The sequence below is a fragment of the Cryptotermes secundus genome, unplaced genomic scaffold (genome assembly GCF_002891405.2).
Source record: "Cryptotermes secundus unplaced genomic scaffold, Csec_1.0 scaffold380, whole genome shotgun sequence".
Taxonomy (NCBI): domain Eukaryota; kingdom Metazoa; phylum Arthropoda; class Insecta; order Blattodea; family Kalotermitidae; genus Cryptotermes; species Cryptotermes secundus.
In genome coordinates this window covers 50,786-70,386 of record NW_019742966.1, presented here as the reverse complement: position 1 = coordinate 70,386, position 19,601 = coordinate 50,786, and the positions used below count along the sequence as shown (strand labels likewise).

Genomic DNA, 19,601 nt, shown 5'->3' with positions numbered 1-19,601 from the left:
AAGACGAATGTAGTCAATTCCACGTTCCATTTCTCTAAGATTCATTTCAGTGTTAGCATTTCATCTATGTCTAGGTATTCCAAGTGGACTCTTTCGTTTAGGTTATCCCACCAAAATCCTGCATGAATTTCTCTTCTCACCTTCTCTCTCTACATGCACTGACTTGATTATGCTAATTATATTTGTCGAAGAGTGCTTGTTATTAAGCTCATTATGTAGTTTCCTCCAGCTCCCTGTTTCTTCATCCCCTTCTGTCCAGATATTCTCCTCAACAGCTTGTTTTCAAACACCATTAATTCTTCCCTGAATGTCAGAGAACAAGTTTCACACCCACAGAAAACCATAGGCAAAATTATAGTTTTGTATATTTTAATTTTTACAAATTTAGACAGATGCAGTCGTATAGGGGCTGACTACCGGTTGACGAACGAGGGGCCTAAGTTCGATTCCCGGTAGGATCGAGAATTTCCTCTTCTCCGCAGCGTCCAGACCGGCTCTGGGGCCCACCCAGCCTGCTATCCAGTGGGTACCGGGGACAACGCGGCCGGAGCTTGAAGATGACCACTCACATCCTAATAGTACCAAGGTCAAGAACACGTGGATCTATACATCCACTCCTCTATACGTCTTCACGGCTTAGTGCTTAATTAGGTAAGCACAGGGATAACTTTTCCTTTACACTTTTTTCCCCCCTTGGCACTACAGCCCCAGTGGGCCTAGGCCTACCTCCATGAACTTCTCCGTTCACTTCGGTTTTTTTAGATCTTACACATTCGGTAGGACTCCTTGGGCCCTTTACTTTTACCTTATATATTGAGACAGCAGACGAGAAAACATAAGGCTCTGAACTCAATGGTAGCAAACATTACCCGAGATCAGTCTCCTCTTAACTTCCTGTTGAATCGCATTTTGATATCTTATAGTAGTTCTCAAAAATCTAAACTGTGCCACATTTTCAAAGAATTTATAAGCCATTTTTACCATTCATGCTGGTGACGAGATACCAGCATATGCATATGTACTTAGTTTTCTCTGCGTTTTCTAGTTCTAGACCAACAGTTGTACAGCTACTCAAGAAATTCTTAGCATTTTATGGAACCCGAAAATTTATTACGATGTTCACAAGAGTCCTCCATTGGTTCCTATCCTGAGCCAGATCAGTCTAGGCCATATGACGTCATCGTACTTCTCTGAGATAAATTTTAAATCTATCCACCCACCTACATCTTCTTCTTACAGTATCTATGTTATTTCTCGATAGATTTTCATGATCGGCTGAAGCTGAAGAAGCTGTAGTGTTCCATTCAAATTCAGTCTCAGCCGGTTTCCTTGGACCTTCATAAAGGCAGATTATAAAGCAAATATGAAATGCAATAACCATTAATTATCGCAGTGTTTCAGATCACTTTGAACGGGAAATATAGACACGGTATTCCATTTAACGTATTTTAATCAGTCGAAATAGTTTTATGTGTACCCAAAATTCATTGAGAATATTGTACAATAATTTCCTACCAAATTATCCACAGACTTTCCTGAAGTTTGCGAATACCTGATGTACTGTTTTTTCTCCGGTCTTTTGCGGGATCAAAATATCTGATCCATAGTTAAACAGTTATATCAAAACCCACATTGATGATCCCAAATAATTTCATCTGTAATGTACATAACCTTGAAAGAAGAATATTCGATAAAATTTTGTATGAAGTTGGTAGCAGTGATATCCCCCTATAATTACTACAGTCAGTTTTATGGCCCTTCTTGTGAACTGGTACAATAATAGACTCCTTCTACTGATCACGCAGTTTTTCCTGAATACAAATAGAGTTAGTTGGCTTATGGATTTTAGAACGTAATATTTCACCTCCTGCTTGAATATGTTCTCCAGGATTTTGATCAATACCTGGAGATTTATATCTTTTCAACTTTGCAGTAGCACTTTAAACCTTAAAAGGGGTAGGATCAGTTACTAAGGGCTCAGCTGTATGGAATTGTATCAGCCCAAAATCACTGACCCTATGTACGTTCATTAACTGAGGTATCGGAACGCGGTTCCTGATAGGGCCAGACATTCTGTTCCCAACACAGCCTCCTGCAAAATGGGTCCGGTGACTTCTTTTATGCGATATATCGGTCAGGGAGTGCAACTGGCCACACACGCCATTGAGACGGACTCAGGTGGCATGATATAAGTACCAAGTTTCGTAAAGTTTGCTTCAGCAATTACAAAGTTTTTAGGGGCGGATATACAGACACACAGACGGCATGTAGATGGCATAAGCCCACTTTTAATTTTTCAAAATAAGGAAATTAGGACAAATATAGGGGTACGATTGTATATTTCATTTTTATATGACTGTTATAAAGGTTCTACTCTTTCTGCAGTTTTTAATAGGCCCCTGCACAATATTCTCCAGACTGTTGTATTGTGCCCCTATTACAAGGTACATTTCGAACCAAGGTGTTCATGGCTGGGCTTCTGCTTCTGCACTCGCAATCCAACGTAGTTCCTTCAATTACCATTCTTCTCCAACAGGCTTTATGATGAGTTCGTGGATCTGAAAAGCAAACATAAACACAGGCGTTTTGTTCAGATATTCTCAAAATTCTTGATACAGCGACCCCGAAAAGTAATATCAAAATTTACGCAACCTCCTCTCCCCATCTGTCAGTGAAAAGTGAAGTTGTGCCATTTTGAGCAGGCCCCTAACAGACTGAACGGGGTAAAGACATCTTGTCTTGTATTTTTTGTGTACGATTGTAGGTGGGAAGTAAGTGGTTAGATTCACCCCCTACCACTTTAACCCCAGAAAAAGAACTTTTTTTTACTCATTGGATAGGAGATTCATGAGGCCCCAAAACCTGGTCTGGACACTTTGGAGAAGAGAACCCCGGTACTGCTGTTGGGATACGAAGCCAGACAAGTTATGTGGATTGGTCATGTAGCTACGGCATTGCTGCGAGGCTGTTAGTTCAGGATCTTGTACAACTGTGGGCTTTGGTTCTCCTGCTGCTCTTGTGTTGCAGTTAGTGTTCTCACCATCATCATGTGAGCAGTCACCATTTTGTAGATGCCTAAATATCCGGCGATTCTTGTGTATTAATGTAAACAAACCAGTCATCAGACCCAAACCCAAAACTGTTGAGGTGGTAAGCTTTTGTTTAAACCTGAGCTATTTGTTATGAAGTTCATACTCTTACCTGTACATGTGGTGGAGTTCCGAGAACATACATCACCGAATCGGCGATGTCCTTAGCTTCCATGATCGGGTTATCCTTATACTGTTCCAGAATCTCCTTCGGAACACCTGATGCTTCAGCTATTTCCGTCTTAACCGCTCCTGGACTAATGCTCTGTGAACAGATTAAGAAATTTTTCGTCATAATTGCGAACTGTTTTATGATGCGTTGTGTTTTTCTATACAGTAAAACCTCGAAAATAAGAATTAATTAAAACTTAGGCCGTGTCATATTCGAAGGTGTTAGTCGCTGGCATCCCGTGGCCCGTGTTCGATCTCGGGTCTGGTCAAGTGGGATTTGTGGTGGACAAAGTGGCGCTGGGGCAGGTTTTCTCCGAGTATTTCGGATTCCCCAGACAAACTTCATTCCACAATCACCCTCACCTATCATCTGGGGCTGGTAAAATAGGCCAGAAGTGGCCGCAGTACCAAGTGGACTTAGTCCCACCCCTATAAGGAAAAGAATTTAAAAGAGTTGTGTTCGAATCCTTGAATCATTCGGATTACTAGATTTAAAGCAAAAGTATTACAATTATTAGTGTAGTTATTTGTCCTGAAGATTTCTAGACACATTCTGTATTACTGGAACCCTGGAACGTTCGACTACGCGTCTGGCTATGAGAACTGCAACCGGGTTGCATCTCTCTCCACTTAAAGATGCAGGACAGTTAACACGTAATACTGTGTTTCACATGCGTTTATGCTGCAGTAAAGTGTGTAATTTTGGGAGTTGCCAGTTGGAATGTGATGTTGGTGATACTGTTCGGAGAACCGAGGTTTGCCTGGAGTTACTAACTCAGTATCCCATGGAAATTCAATGCGAAACATCTCCAGTTGTTACGTAAGGTGTAGTGAACTGGATTGCTTATATAAATTCCTTCTCTGTGCCCCTTTTATACCTTTGTATCTTCTTCCCTCTCCGTTTCCGTGTTCCGTTCGCATACTTTTTATTTCTCCATTCTATTGGCATTCATCGGGGCACGCGGTAGCCTATTTGGTTGAGACACTGTGCTACAATACTGAAGGTCGCGAGGTAGAATCCCGATGAGGTCACTGAATTTTACAGTTCACCTAATCTTTCCAGCCGTACTATGGCCCTGGGTTCGACTCAACCTCTAACAAAAATGAGTGCCTGGAATGTTCCTGGGGGGGTAAAGGGTGACCGGCGCGTTAAACTGACAACCTTACCAACATCTATAAGCCGATTGTCTACAAAATGTGAGAGGCTCGAAGTCTGAAACCCCTTTGGACCTTCAGGGCCTGTTACAGGAACAGCTTCATTGACATTTATTTCCCCATTCTTTCCACACTCTCCCTTATGTTACAAATTGATATGGAAATATCAGGCAGATAAAAGTGCTTAACTAATTAAACAGTACGTCATGAAGGTATATGATGGAGCGGGTATATAGATCCACGTTTTCTTGACCTCTGCAGTAGATGAAGGTGAATGGTCAGCATCACTCCCTGGCCGCTTTATTCCCGGAGAAAAGCCGCGGTACACATTGGATACGAGGCTGGGTGTGCCACAGAACAGACGACGTGGAGAAGAGGAAAATCTGGCCCATGCTGTGACTTGAACTCAGACTTTTCGGCTCTCCAACACGTAGCCGGTCGTTGTATCAAGTGCTCTAGCCTGACTCCAAGTATCCCTGAGAGACACTTTTATAATCATACGTAGAACACATGAAAATGTGTTATTGCAATGATATTTCGAGTCCGTTTGACAATTAACACCATCTGTCAGGCACTGAAAGTAACTGCGTTTTCCATGAGGACAGTTAATTGAATACTCACAGTGACACGGATTTTAGACTTTTGCTGGACCAGTTCCCGTCGGAGTCCCTCTGTCAGCGCTGTGACGGCGTGTTTGGAGGCAGCATACATGAAAGCGGCGAAGGGTGTTCCGTGACCAAGAACACTGCGCAAGTAGAGAGAGTTACATGGCTTCAATACAACGTGATTTTGGTATGGTGACTTTGACTGGAGAGAATAAGTTATAATGAGAAGGCTCGTGAAAATGTTTAGATCCGTGTCTCACAATGCTGTAGTGAAGAAATGCATTATTAATATAATTAACAGTACGATACTGTGATCTGGGATGTGACGCCGTATAATCTGCTATGAATTTTCTGACCCTTAGAATAAACGTACTAAATCTTTAGGGACAAAGACTAAGCGCAGGTAAGGGCCGCACCATAGCTCAAGCGGTTAGTCGCTGGCTTCCCATCGCAGCGCCCCGGGTTTGATCCCGGTTCTGGTCAAGTGAGATTTGTGGTGGACAAAGTGGCGCTGGGGCAGGTTTTCTCCGAGTACTTCGGTTTCCCCTGCCAATCTTCATTCCACCAATTGCTCCGCAATCACCCTAGCCTATCAATTGGGGCTGGTACAATAGGCCAGAAGTGGCTGCAGTACAAGGGACTTAGTCCCACCCCACTAGCAATAAAAATGAAAGCCTAGGTAACCACAAGCAGAGGCTCATTGCTTTCTCAGTGATTCTTTATGCTGAGGATGGATGCAGTACCTTCTTCTGAAACGGCGATGAAACTCTACCAGAGAACTTCAGAACTATCTCCGTGAGAACATCAAATCTCAAAGAGACAGAATCTCGCCACATACCTGTTAATGTTAATAATGTGACCGTCATCCACCGCCTTCTCCCGCATGCTCTGAATGGCTTCTCTTGTGCACATACTGAGGCCCAGAACATTAATGTCTATGATGTTCCTCCACTTCTCCGGTGGCCCGTCTGTAAACCACAATGAATTGTGCCTTAAACTGTGTACAGGAAACAGCTTCAAATTTTTTTAACTCAGTTTCAGGATTCGTGAAGTTTATTTCTGCTGAAAACAAGAATAGGATAATAGCTTTCTCTTTCTTCAGAGATGTATTGGCATGTAGTCAGGTGAAAATAAAACCAAGTTTCGGACAAATATATTTCTTCCATCTTCAGGTTCCGTCTGATGCCTGCTTCATGTTGCTTTCTTTCTTAGCTTACTCTTCAGCCTTGAAGCTGGAGACCATATGTTCCTTCGAAATATCGGTTGACTTTTACTGGATACGTAGCATAACATCCCAGAAGACAGAACTCTTCATAGTCACCGCTGTGAGAGCCCTCAAACCCAACAGAAATTGTAGAGTGTACTAATTTGCTTCACACTGCCAGTTGACGCTCGTGAGTGGAAAGTCCGGGTAGGCTGCTCTGTGTTACAGAGTCTACATAAGCTTGTTAGCAGGATCTGAGTAGATCACGAGTAATAAATTCCCTTTGAACATTTTTTTAGCCTGCTTTCCTCATATAAAGAAAAGTACATATAGTCCATTGCGAATGTCATGCTGTGTGTGTCTGTATATATTTTCGTCTCTATCGTCAGTGAAACGTTCTAAAGTGATTAGGTTTTCTCTTTGATATGTATAAAGAAAAAATGTTTTGTACGCTTATTTGGGTCCTATGTATAGACAACCTTTCATTCTGTGCATAGATATTCAATACATTCTATACAAGTGATTTTCAATTCGTTATTAATTTCATCCTTGCTAGTTTTCGTGTGACTCGTGTTAGGAACGGCATTATATCCGAAGAAATAAACGCAATCGCATATCCGCGGTCAGCCATAATAAACGAGAGACAGAAAGTCTTCGTCAATGAAAATGTGGCAGCAAATTGTTAACATTTCGTTCACAAACAATTTACCTGTAAGATTGTTGAAGTCGCATACCCCGGCATTATTGACGAGGATGTCCACTACACCCAGGTTTGACTTGACCCATTTGAAGGCCTCCTTAACATCTGATTCCTTACTGACGTCACATTTGAGTGGATGCAGCTTCCCTGGTTCAGATCGGAGCAACTTTGCGTTCTCCTGAAAAATTACACACGCATGAGCGTTAATGTGAGGACTGCAGAACGGATCGCAGGGTATTCTAATCAAGGCGCCTGCATCCTTCAGAGGTTGCTGTGTGAGTCGTGTGGTGCGCAATTAGTAAATGAAATGACCAAGAAGGAAATGCTATGTTCGGTTTGAGAATGTCACTGCGGTGGTTTTGAAGAGTTCCGTGTTGTGAGGTGCAAACGGCGTTATGTCCTAAACGGTAAGAAATCTTCAAGATAATCTTGCGTTGATTAAATTTATTACTTTGGATTTCACACTTCGTCCAAATTTATTAAAACCGCCACCATTCTGAAATAGGTTATGTTCCCAATTTCATTTGGTCTTAACGACAGCTGTACCAAAGTGCCCAACAGAATAGTTTTTCCCTCGTATCCTGTTCACCTGAAGACGCAAGTGAAACCAACTTCCGAAAGTCAGTGGTTTTAATAAATTTTGACGATTGAAAAGTCCAGAATAGAGTTTGAAACATCTCAATTCATAGTCATGAAGATTTTAGCGTAACAGAAATGTACCTTGTTTTCCACAGTACATCATTTTCAACACCACGAGCAAAAGAATATTATATAATCATTCTAAAATGTTCTAACGATGATATAGAACATTGTAGATTATGCATTTTTGGACTCCATCATTTGTAGCACTCTAAAGAACACAGTTTTTCTGAAAATGGATCTGTTTTCGTTTTCAGTTGCTAGCGGAGGACCTACTCTGTTGGGTCAGTTAGTAGGAACTAACCAGAATTACTTGACTTCAAGCGTCATGTTCTTTAGAATAGCAGATGATGTACAGATTCTAACAGTTCCGTAATCCTCATTATGAATTATGTTGTTTTTATCTTCTTACTGTGCTTACTATAGGATATGACGCCGTGTAGCCTCATAGACGTTCACTATTCAGCCGGACTACACGATGTTATATCCCATAAGATAGTATTTTTCATAATAAAATGTACTACAAATAAAGGGAAGTACGAAATCATTTAAATAATATAAAAATAATAATTGATGATTGTGTTGCCATATTGTATGTGTGCCAGTGCTAAATTTATGATGTGTTAATATGGAAGAACGTGCGTCATTTCGGGTAAATATGACAGTTGTATGAAAGCATAGACCTTAGTTTGAGTTAGTGTACTGCTCGCTCACCTCAACCCTCTCCACTCTGCGCGCCAGTCCTACCACTTTCAGTCCTTTCTTCACGAGTTCTTCAGCGATGGCTGCTCCTATCCCAGCACTGGCTCCTGTTACCACGGCAACACGCCCTGACCAACGCTCCATTGTTGACTTCACTTGTAATTAGTTTTTATAACAGAATCTCCCTGAAATTAATACACTTTTAGATGAGTTATAAGTTCTTTGAATTAACATGTACATTATTTAAGCTGGCACATTCTTGTCATCTTTAAATGTTCTGAAATGGAGCACTGTTTTTCATCTATGTCTGTTTTAAGCAGTGGGTCCTTTGTTTATTTAAGAACTTCACATTTTCAACTGCATGCGTTATTAAACCTTCGAAAAGGAGGACGTGATATTGGAAGATTTGCATAAGGAATCAGCCCTAGCCTTTTCAATGATATTGTCTCAGAATTTGTATGAAGAGGCTGAGGCAAAACATGTAAATCTAAGATATAATAACTTGTATCCTCTGAGGTATTATGCCGTGTAGTCCGATGAAACTTAACCGATGTTTCGGAGGAATATATCGCCTTGATCTTCAGCAGAGCTTGCTTTCAACTTCATGTTGTTTTTCAGCTTGGCCTAATCCTATTTTCTCCTAGCCATCTTTCTGTTTAAAAGCAGGGTTAAAATAATATATAACTAACAACCAGAATTAGTTTTCGAAACAAACTCCGTGGCCTGTAGCCCGCAAGCGAACTATACCGACCGAGCGACCGCCGCTTGTCGGCGAAGTTAGTTCCAACTTTGCAGATAGAGGGTGTCACGTTGTAAGCGCAGCGGATACCCACGACCGTTAATCTCTGTTTTCTAGGCCGGACCCGCTATATCCTTGAAATTGCTCCTCATTTTTCTTCACGAGGCTGAGCGGACCCCTTTCCAGACACACTAATTCTCAGAAAGTCTTGTAGCGACGGGAATCGACCCTGGGTCCTCTGTATCTCTAGGCATGAACTCAGACCACTAGACGACAGAGGCGGTCAGAATTAGTTTTACCGGCCTGAAATGGAGACGAATTCAGACCTTGTTAAGAAAACCTAATTGTCCCATCGCTCAATGTTTGGTTGTTTGTTTTAATAAGAAAATAAGTGTATACTCATCTAAAGTTATTCCTTTATCTAAAACCCAATCGTCTCATATTCAGACATGAAATGTGCATATATGGGGGAGTAGACAAGGTCCCAGGTATTGTGAATTGGACATTGCCACTGAGTAACATTCTTCCAACACAGTACATGTCTCGTTTTGTCTCCACAGACCTGTTGACACACCATGATACTTAGAGCACTGACACAACTAACTTAACTAAGCTCAACATACTTGCACCTTCTGGAACACCACTGCAGTTGTCGATCTGACTTTGCTGCTGACTAATATGAAGCCTCTTGGCACCTTTTTATGTAACCTGTAATCTGACATAAATTTGATGTATCACATCTGTACTGAGTTACTACTTCTTTCTAGTGGTGTAATACACGTATGTATGAGTTTGTGTTTCCTTCAACAGATAACAAGATGCAATATCGGTATCCCGCATTCACGCATGCGTAGATCTTATGCTTTGCCATCAGTCTTGTTTCTTATTCCTTTAAAGGACAGGCAGTTCCAACATCACTATATTCATGCAAGTCATATATTGACCGTTAAATTTAAGCATTTATCTTATCATGTAAGTTATACTGCAAACCAATCAGTTTGTTTGCACTTTGTTTCAGTGGCGGCTTGTAGCCAAAATTAGTGGGGGTGCTTCTCCAGAAAATTTGTAAACTTTATTTTAAAATTGTATAAAAGGAAACAAAAATGTATAAAAGGAAAATTTATTCATAGACTTGATAAATTCCTAAAAGAACAAAATCAAACATATTTTACTTACTTTAACCTAAATTGTTACAGTTCAAGCTTAATCTATTCATTTAAAAATGAAATCCTTTCGTTTAACCTTTATATTATGCTCATTGATTGAAAGTCTGTATGCCTCACTAAGTTTCTCCTTAATACTTACGGTTCCTAAATGTGACAGTGAAACTACATTATCAACGTGCTTCTTTGACTTCTCATGCTTTTCAGTGTTTTCTTTAATTTTGTTTATATTTCTAAAACCATCTTTTGTCCACGTTACATCACCCCCAAACAGCAAACACGGGAAGCAAAACAGTGCATTTTTTACTTCACAGCCGCAAAGCCAACGTTTCCGTTTGTACCATTCAGAATTAAAGCTACGAATATATTTCTTGTTCTTTCTTATGCCTGGCTGAGATATTAGAATATCAGGTGTTAAACGACCTCTTTTCCTACCTGCAACTTTCTCATGGAGAGACAGTTGTGAAAACATAAGCTGTTGAAGTTCACTTACAGTCACATAACTTATTTCTCGGGGATGCAAGGCCATGGTTAAAGTTTTCTGTTAAATAAAAGAACCGAAAAAATGAATCAAATAGAATAGCTGGAAGCAGGATAATAATCTAATTCTAAAATTAACTCATATTCAACAATATGGTACACGGTTTTTAAGCAAAACACACGCGGAATAAAAAAACTACCTTCCATCAGCACGCCAGGGTCGGCACCGGTTGGCACTGTCGTTCCTGCAGTGCTCGCTCACCCTTGCAGCCTCGCGTGTAGTTTCCTATGTGCGCATGCGCACAGTCAACAAACACCTCGCCGCTGGAACTGTGAAACGCACAGTTCCCATACAAAGATTTGGCTACTGACATTAAGCTTAAGGATTATATATTGTATTGTACAAGTATAAAGAAAGAATTAAAGAAAAAAGGACTCATTATATAAATTTTATCGATAATATCAAGTGGAAATTGGGGGTGCTGCAGTTCCACAGTGCCTATACGCGGGCCGCCCCTGCTTTGTTTGTTACTAATATTATTACACTGAATTGCATAATGTTTAGAAATCTCTTAAATTAAAGTGGCATACTATTGTGTTTAATGTAGTTGTCTAAACCTGAAGTTTTCTCTCCAGTTAAGCAGAATGAAATATTTTCGGGCAGTCACCTGATTTTGCCGGTCACAGTAGCCGCAAGGTCTAAGGCATGAACTCTCTTCGCTCTGACGCTGAGATCGCCTGTTCGAATCCCATTCAGATCATGGATGTTTAGTGTGTGTGTGTGTGTGTGTTTATTCTAGTACGTTTGCATTGTCCTTTGTTTAGGTACCGGCTCTGCGACGAGCTGATCACTCGTCCAACAAGTCATACCGACTGTGAAAAATGATTACAGAACTGAGTAAGGGGCCTGAGACAAGTGGGCTGGAAAAGCCATTGACATTTTGAACTCTGACGTCAGATGCTAACGAATGCCCGAGAACATTTCATTTATAGAATAGTCCGTCATGTGAAAATCGACGCTTTCCCTGAGTAGGTTCGTAGTATTAGGCTAATAATATCTGTATGTCTGTAGAGGAGATATTTCATTTCATTTTCTTCATTATTTTTGTATCTGCCTCATAATAATAATAATAATAATAATAATAATAATAATAATAATAATAATAATATTAAAAATAGGACAAGACATTCTGTTCCCAACATAGCCTCCTGTAAAATGGGTCTTGGTGACTTCTTTTATGCCATATACTCGGATCGGTCAGGGAGTGAAGCTCACCATTCACGTCGTTGAGACGGACTCAGATGGCATGATATACGTATCAAGTTTCGTGAAGTTTGCTTCAGCAATTGCAAAATTAATAGGGGCGGATGTAAAGACATACAAACGGCATGGTGACCACATAAGACCACTTTTACTTTTTCAAAATAAGGAAAGTCGGCAAAAATAAGAGTAAAATAATTTAATCACGATTGTATATTTTGTATTTATTAGACATATAACATTCCACAGTTTCTGCAGTTTTTAATAGGCCACTGCACAATATTCTTCAGACTGTTGCATCATGCCCCTATTACAGGGTACGTTTCGAACCAAGGTGTTCTTGGCTGGGCTTCTGCTTCTGCCCTCGCAATCCATCATAGTTGCTGCCCTTACCCTTGTTCTCCAACAGGCTTTATGATGAGTTCGTGGATCTGAAACGCAAACGGAAGTACGGGCATTTCGTTCAGGTATTCTCAAATTTCTTGATACAGCGACCCCGAAAAGTAATATCAAAATTTACGCAACCTCCTGTCCTCATCTCTCAGCGAAAAGTGCAGTTGTGCCATTTTGATCATGCCCCTAACATACTGTACGGCGTCAAGAGGAATCTAAGTAGCTGTACAGCCTCTTCACACCTACAGTAAGCTATTGTGGCATGACGGCTGAAAGTCGGAATAGTGGAGGGAGAAGAAGAGGCGGCCATAGCCAGGCAACGTTCCAACGGAAATATGTGCGTTTCTTAATTTATCTATTGTTTGTAATGTTTTGTACCTGGTAATGATCAATAATGAACGAAACATGTCATGTTTTCTTTTAGACGTAAAGCAAAATTAGTTAGTATTTGCTGTTATACCACGTACAGTTTTTCGTGTAGACGGTTAACCATTACGGTTAGTGTAGTAACGAATTAGTGTATAAGTGAATAGGCATGCAGATCGCATTTGCAGCTTTCAGAGATGATACAGTCACACATGATGTGGTGTCTATAGTGAACAGTTAGCAGGAATGCAATTTGTTTCCATGCAGCGAAGTATATATGGGCATACGAGAAAAGGAGTAACAAAAGAATGGAGGAAATTACATAATTAGGGGCTTCACAGTTTCTTATTTATTAGAGGAAACAGTGGACACAAGCGATCAGAATGGCTCTATCTCTTTGCCTGAGTGTGGCGTTGGTATCTGCTTTGCTGCAGTATGATTCTGTCTGTAATAAATGAACATCTAGGTTAGTGAACTAATCCAGAATCGTAAGGAACGCGTCTCGAAAATACATGTTTCATTTCAGGTCAGCTTTCGCAGTCGCTTTAGTGTATAGTCTGTAGATCGGCGTGTAGGTTATTAATGTTGTCAGTTGTGATGTGTATGTGAGAAATGTTGTTTTTTAGTATGCGACATGAACACAAATTATCTGTGTGAAAATACATCGGGAAAATATTTTGGTACTTCAGACATCTTTCCTTGTATTGTTCGTGTACGATTGTGAATATGATGCCTGTGTTTAATTAATTAAACGCCACACAGTAAAGACGAATGGGGCAGTGGAAGTACAATTGCACATATCCTTGTAGTTGAAAAATAAGTGGTCAGCCTCACGCCCGACCGCTTTAACCCCAGAACAAAAGGACTTTTTAATTGGATAACAGATTGAGTGGGCCCCAAAGCCGGTACTGTTGTTGGAATACGAAGTCAGACAAGTTATGTGGATTGGTCATATAGCTGGGATGGAAATGCATAACGACTTTTGGCAAGGAAACCTGTTCTAGAGAGTTCTAGAATATTAGATCGATCTTAGGGGGTTGAGTTGCAAGGCTGTTAGTTCCGGATCTTGTAGAATAGTGGGCTTTGGTTCTCCTGCTGCTGTTGTCTTGTAGTTAATGTTATCACCATCATCATGTGAGCAGTCACCAATTTGTAGATGCCTAAATATCCGGCGATTCTTATGTATTAATGTAAACAAACCAGTCATCAGACCCAAACCCAAAACTGTTGAGTTGGTAAGCTTTTGTTTAAACCTGAGCTATTTGTTATGAAGGTTCATACTCTTACCTGTACATGTGGTGGAGTTCCGAGAACATACATCACCGAATCGGCAACATCCCTAGCTTCCAGGAACGGAATATTCTTTAAATGTTCCAGAAACTCCTTCGGAACACCCGATGCTGCAATGAATTCCGTCTTAACCGCTCCTGGACTAATGCTCTGTCAAAAGATTAAGAAATTCTTCGTCATAATTGCGAACTGTTTTATGATGCGTTCTATTTTCGAATAGACTGAAACCTCGATAATCAGAAATAATTAAAACAGAGGCAGTTGCATAGCTGAATGTGTTAGTCGCTGGTTTCCCACCGCGGCGGCCCGAGTTCCCTCCAGTTCTGTTCATGTGAAATTTGTGGTGGACAGATTTGCGCTGGGGCAGATTTTCTCCGAGTACTTCGGATTCCCCTGCCAATCTTCATTCCACAGTCACCCTCATGTATCATCTGAGGCTGGTAAAATAGGTCAGAAGTGGCCGCAGTACCAAGTGGACTTAGTCCCACCCCTATAAGGAAAAGAATATAAAACAGTTGTGTGTTCGAATCCTTGAATCATTCGGAATACTGGATTTAAAGCAAAAGTAATGACAATTTTTATTATTGTTATGTGTCCTGAAGATTTCTAGACATATTCTGTTTTATGAACAATTACTGGAACTCTGGAAAGTTCGACTACACCCCTGGCACTGGGAACTATAAGCGGCTTACATGTCACACCACCTAATAATGCAGGACAGTAATATTGTGATTCACATGAGTTTTTACTGCAAGAAAGTGTGCAATTTTTTAAGGTGATGGTGGTAATACTGTTCGGATAACAGAGGTTCCGCTGTAGTCACTGATAAAATATCCCATATAAATTCGACGGGATGCATCTCAAATTATTTTATTGTACAATTTGTATGAACTAGAATTTTTCTATAAAGTCTTCTTTTGTGTCTCGTTCTTACCTTTTTCATTTCCACTCTTCTCCGTTTCCGTTTTCCGTTCGTATACTTTTTATTTCCCCATCCTCTTGCCATTCATTGGGGCACGCGGTAGCGCAGTTGGTTGAGCCACTATGCTACAAGCTGGAAGGTCGCGGGATCGAATCCCAATGAGGTTATTGGATTTTACAATTCACCTTATCCTTCTAGCCACACTATGGCCCTGGGATCGATTCAGCCTCTAAGAGAAATGAGTGGCAGGAATTATCCTGGGGTGTAAAATGGCAGGCGGCGAGTATAAGGCTGAGAGCCTTACAGCCATCCATGGGTCGACTGTCTAGAAGATTTGGGAGCATCGAACTCTCACAATTTTATGGGCTATCACGGCCTGTTACAGGGACAGTTTTATTGGCATTCACATTCCTGTCCTTTATGTTAAAATTTACAGGGGAATATCAGGCAGATAAAAGTGTTTAACTAATTAAGCAGTACCCCATGAAGGCTTGTGGGGGAGCAGGTGTAAGATCCATGTTTTCTTGACCTCGACACTGGATGAAGATGAGTGGTCGTCTTCACACTCTGGCCTCGTTACCCCCCGGAGACAAACTCCCCTGTAACGATTGGATAGGAGAATTGGTGTGCCGCAGAACCGACGACGTGAAGAAGAGGAAAATTTGCCCCTATAGAGAATCGAACTCCAACTTCACGCCTTTCCAACCCGTAGCCGGTCGCTGTATCGACTGCGCTAGCCTGGCTCCAAGTATGACTTAGAGACAATTTTATGATTGTTGAAAACATGAAAATGTCTGAATGTGTTGTTGCAATGAAGTTTCAAGTCGGGTTAAATATTAACGTCATCTTTCGCACACTGTCCTCTTCGATGAGGACAGTTAATTGAATACTCACAGTGACACGGATTTTAGATTTTTGCTGGACCAGTTCCCGTCGGAGTCCCTCTGTCAGCACTGTGACGGCGTGTTTTGAGGCAGCATACATGAAAAGGGCGGCGGGGGTTCCGTGGCCAAGAACGCTGCGCAAGTAGACAGAGTTACATGGCTTCAATACAACGTGATTTTGGTATGGTGACTTTGACTGGAGAAAATAAGTTACAATTAGAATGCTCGTGAAAATGTTTAGATTCATGTGACACAATGCTGTAGTGAAGAAATGCATTATTAATAATCACAAATGTACGTAAAGTAGGATACTGTGATCTGGGATGTGACGCAGTATAATCTGGTGTGAATTTTCTGACGTTTAGAATAAACGTACTAAACATTTACGGACAAAGAATAGGCTCAGGTTACCTCAAGCTGAGGCTCATTGCTTTCTCTGTCTTCTCTTCAGTCCTGAGGATGGATGCAATACCTTCTTCTGAAACGGCGATGAGCCCCTACCAAACCACATGGCGTCCCATCCTGGACCATAGTTCTCTTCAGAACATCGAATCTCAAACAGACAGATTCTCGCTACGTACCTGTTAATGTTAATAATGTGACCGTCATCCACCGCCTTCTCCCGCATGCTCTGAATGGCTTCTCTTGTGCACATACTGAGGCCCAGAACATTAATGTCTATGATGTTCCTCCACTTCTCCGGAGGCCCGTCTGTAAACCGCAGTGCCTTATACTGTATACAGGAAACAGCTTCAAATTTCTTAAGGCAATTACAGGATTCCTAAAGTTTAAACTTGGTGCTGAAATACGCAATCAAAAATAAGCTTATAGTTCTCTCTCTTCTGAGGTGTATCGCCGTGTAGTCAGGTGAAAATCAAACCAAGTTTCGAACAAATATATTGCTTTCATCTTCAGGTTCCGTCTGATGCCTGCTTCATGTTGCTTTCTTTCTTATCATACTCTTCGACCTTGAAGCTGGAGACCACATGTTCTTTCGAAATATCGGTTGACTTTTACTGGATACGTAGCATAACATCCCAGAAGACAGAACACTTCATAGTCACCGCTGTGAGAGCCCTCAAACCCAGCAGAAATTGTAGAGTGTACTAATTTGCTTCACACTGCCAGTTGACGCTTGTGAGTGGAAAATACGGGTGGCTGCTCTGTGTTACAGGGTCTACATAAGCTTGTTAGCAGGATCTGAGTAGATCACGAGTAATAAATTCCCTTTGAACATATTTTTAGCCTGCTTTCCTCATTTTTGGAAAAAGAATAGTAGTAGGCTTATGCGATTATCATGCTTTCTGTTCTCTATATGTATTCTCGCCTGTAAAGTCATTGAGGCATTTTAAAACAATTAGATTTTTGTATAAAGAAATGAAAAGTGTTTTAAACGCTTCTTTGGGCCTATGTACGGACAATTATCTAACCTGTGAGCAGGCATTCAATACATTTCCTACAAGTGATTTACATTTCATTATTCACTTCAGCCCTTATAAGTTTTCGTGTGACATGTGTTAGGAACGGCATTATATCCGAAGAAGTAAATTCCATCTTGAATTCTTGTTGAGCCATATTAAACGAGAGACAGAAAGTCTTCGTCAATGAAAGTGTGACAGCAAATTGTTAACATTTCGTTCACAAACAATTTACCTGTAAGATTGTTGAAGTCGCCTACCCCGGCGTTATTGACGAGGATGTCCACTGCACCCAGGTTTGACTTGACCCATTTGAAGGCCTCCTTAACATCTGATTCGTTGCTGACGTCACATTTGAGTGGATGCAGCTTCCCTGGTTCAGATCGGAGCAACTTTGCGTTTTCCTGAAAAATTACACACGCATGAGCGTTAATGTGAGGACTGCAGAACGGATCGCAGAGTATTCTAATCAAGGCGCTTGCCTCCTTCAGAGGTTGCTGTATGAGTCATGTAGTGCGCAATTAGTAAATGAAATGACCAAGAAGGAAATGCTGTGTTGGGTTTGAGAATGTCACTGCGGTGGTTTTGAAGAGTTCCGTGTTGTGAGGTGCAAACGGCGTTATGTCCTAAACGGTAAGAAATCTTCAAGATTATATTGAGTTGAAGGAAATCTTCCGTTGATTAAATTTATTACTTTGGATTTCACACATCGTCCAAGTTTATTAAAACCGCCACGATTCTGAAATAGGTTATGTTCCCAATTTCATTTGGTCTTAATAACAGCTGTACCAAAGGGCCCAACAGAATAGTTTTTCCCTCGTATCCTGTTCACCTGGAGACGCAAATGAAACCAACTTCCGAAAGTCAGTGGTTTTAATAAATTTTGACTATTGAAAAAGTCCAGAATAATAGTTTTTGAAACATCTCAGTTCATAGTAATGAAGATTTTAGCGTAACAGAAATGTACCGTGTTTTCCACAGTACATCACTTTCAACACCACGAGCGAAAGAATATTATATAGACTTTTAAAATGTTCTAACGATGATATACAACATTGTAGGTTATGTGTTTTTGGACTCCATCATTCGTAGTACTCAAAAGAACACAGTGTTTCTGAAAATGGATCTGTTTTCGTTTTCAGTTGCTATTGGGGGACCTACTCTGTTGGGTCAGTTAGAAGGAACTTACCAGAATTACTTGACTTCAAGCGTCATGTTCCTTAGAACACCAGATGATGTACAGACTTTGAAAGTGCAGTAATACTGATTATGAAATATCTTGTTTCTGATCTTCATGCTGTGCTTACTCTGGGATATGTCGACGTGTAGCCTGATAGACGTTCACTATCCGGTCGAACTACACGGTGTTACCCATAAGACAGTATTTTTGTTTATAAAAATACTGTAAATACAAGGAAATACTTTTCAATTAAATATTATAAAAATATTCCTTTTATTTTTGTTTCCGTATTCAGTTGTGTTGGTAAATATGGTAAGTGTATAAAAGTATACATCTTAGTTTGAGTTAGTGTACTGCTCCTCTCACCTCAACCCTCTCCACTCTGCGTGCCAGTCCCACCACTTTGAGTCCTTTCTTCACAAGTTCTTCAGCGATGGCTGCTCCTATCCCAGCACTGGCTCCTGTTACCACGGCAACGCGCCCTGACCAACGCTGCATTGTTGATGTCACTTGTAATTAGTTTTTATAATAGAATCTCCCTGAAATTAATACAGTTTTAGATTAGTTATAAGATCTTTGAATTAACACATACATTATTTAAGCTGGCACATTCTTGTCATCTTTCAATGTTCTGAAATGGAACACTGTTTTCCATCGATGTCTGTTTTAAGCAGTGGCTTCTTTGTTTATTTAAGAACTTCACCTTTTCAACTGCATGCGTTATTAAACCGTCGAAATGGAGGACGTGATATTAGAGGATTTGCATAAGGAATCAGCCATAGCCTTTTCAATGATATTTGACGCTGATCATTCTGAGCCCTTATTTATTTGGATGATTATACATGACCATGAAATTTATTTCTAATTAATTCTCGGTAATTTTAATTTCAAAAGTCTTATGTTTCGATATTACTGAAATGTGTCGTGATCTATAATATCGTATTTCATTGTCTGGGACTTGAAATACGGTGTTTATGTTGAAATTCCTAGATTTTGGCAGAAACAAGAAATCCGGAGTTATGACATTTACGATCAGTCATAAATTTAGCTCGGGTACAGGGAACCGGACGCGCCTAAAAGGACAGGTCAGAGCTTGTAAGATTTGAGGCTTTCACGGCGGTGACTATGAAGAAAGCAGTCTTCTGGGATTTGGCACCGTGTATATGTGGTGTTAACCGACGTTTCGGAGGAACGTATCGCCCCCATCTTCAGGGTTGAAGAAAAAGTATAAGTAAATCTG

The 19,601-nt window shown here is 40.6% G+C and overlaps 2 protein-coding genes across 3 annotated transcripts; both read right to left on the bottom strand.

The window, feature by feature from the left end:
• Positions 1-2,320: 2,320 nt before the first annotated feature.
• On the bottom strand, positions 2,321-9,794 carry LOC111873483 (farnesol dehydrogenase-like). Of its 2 annotated transcripts, none has more exons than XM_023868237.2 (7): positions 9,628-9,794; positions 8,278-8,450; positions 6,934-7,102; positions 5,859-5,988; positions 5,037-5,160; positions 3,202-3,354; positions 2,321-2,558 (listed from the first exon to the last, which is right to left on the bottom strand). In XM_023868237.2, the coding sequence occupies exons 2-7, from the start codon at positions 8,407-8,409 to the stop codon at positions 2,517-2,519; spliced, it is 750 nt and encodes a 249-aa protein (XP_023724005.1). In that variant the 5' UTR covers positions 8,410-8,450; positions 9,628-9,794; the 3' UTR covers positions 2,321-2,516. The 2 variants fall into 2 exon arrangements, with proteins under 2 accessions (XP_023724005.1, XP_023724006.1); XM_023868238.2 differs by having other exon boundaries at positions 9,634-9,794.
• A 2,342-nt stretch (positions 9,795-12,136) lies between these two features.
• Positions 12,137-18,899, bottom strand: LOC111873485 (farnesol dehydrogenase-like). Its single transcript, XM_023868240.2, has 6 exons — positions 18,728-18,899; positions 17,417-17,585; positions 16,345-16,474; positions 15,774-15,897; positions 13,955-14,107; positions 12,137-12,339 (listed from the first exon to the last, which is right to left on the bottom strand). The coding sequence occupies exons 1-6, from the start codon at positions 18,857-18,859 to the stop codon at positions 12,298-12,300; spliced, it is 750 nt and encodes a 249-aa protein (XP_023724008.1). The 5' UTR covers positions 18,860-18,899; the 3' UTR covers positions 12,137-12,297.
• Positions 18,900-19,601: the final 702 nt, after the last annotated feature.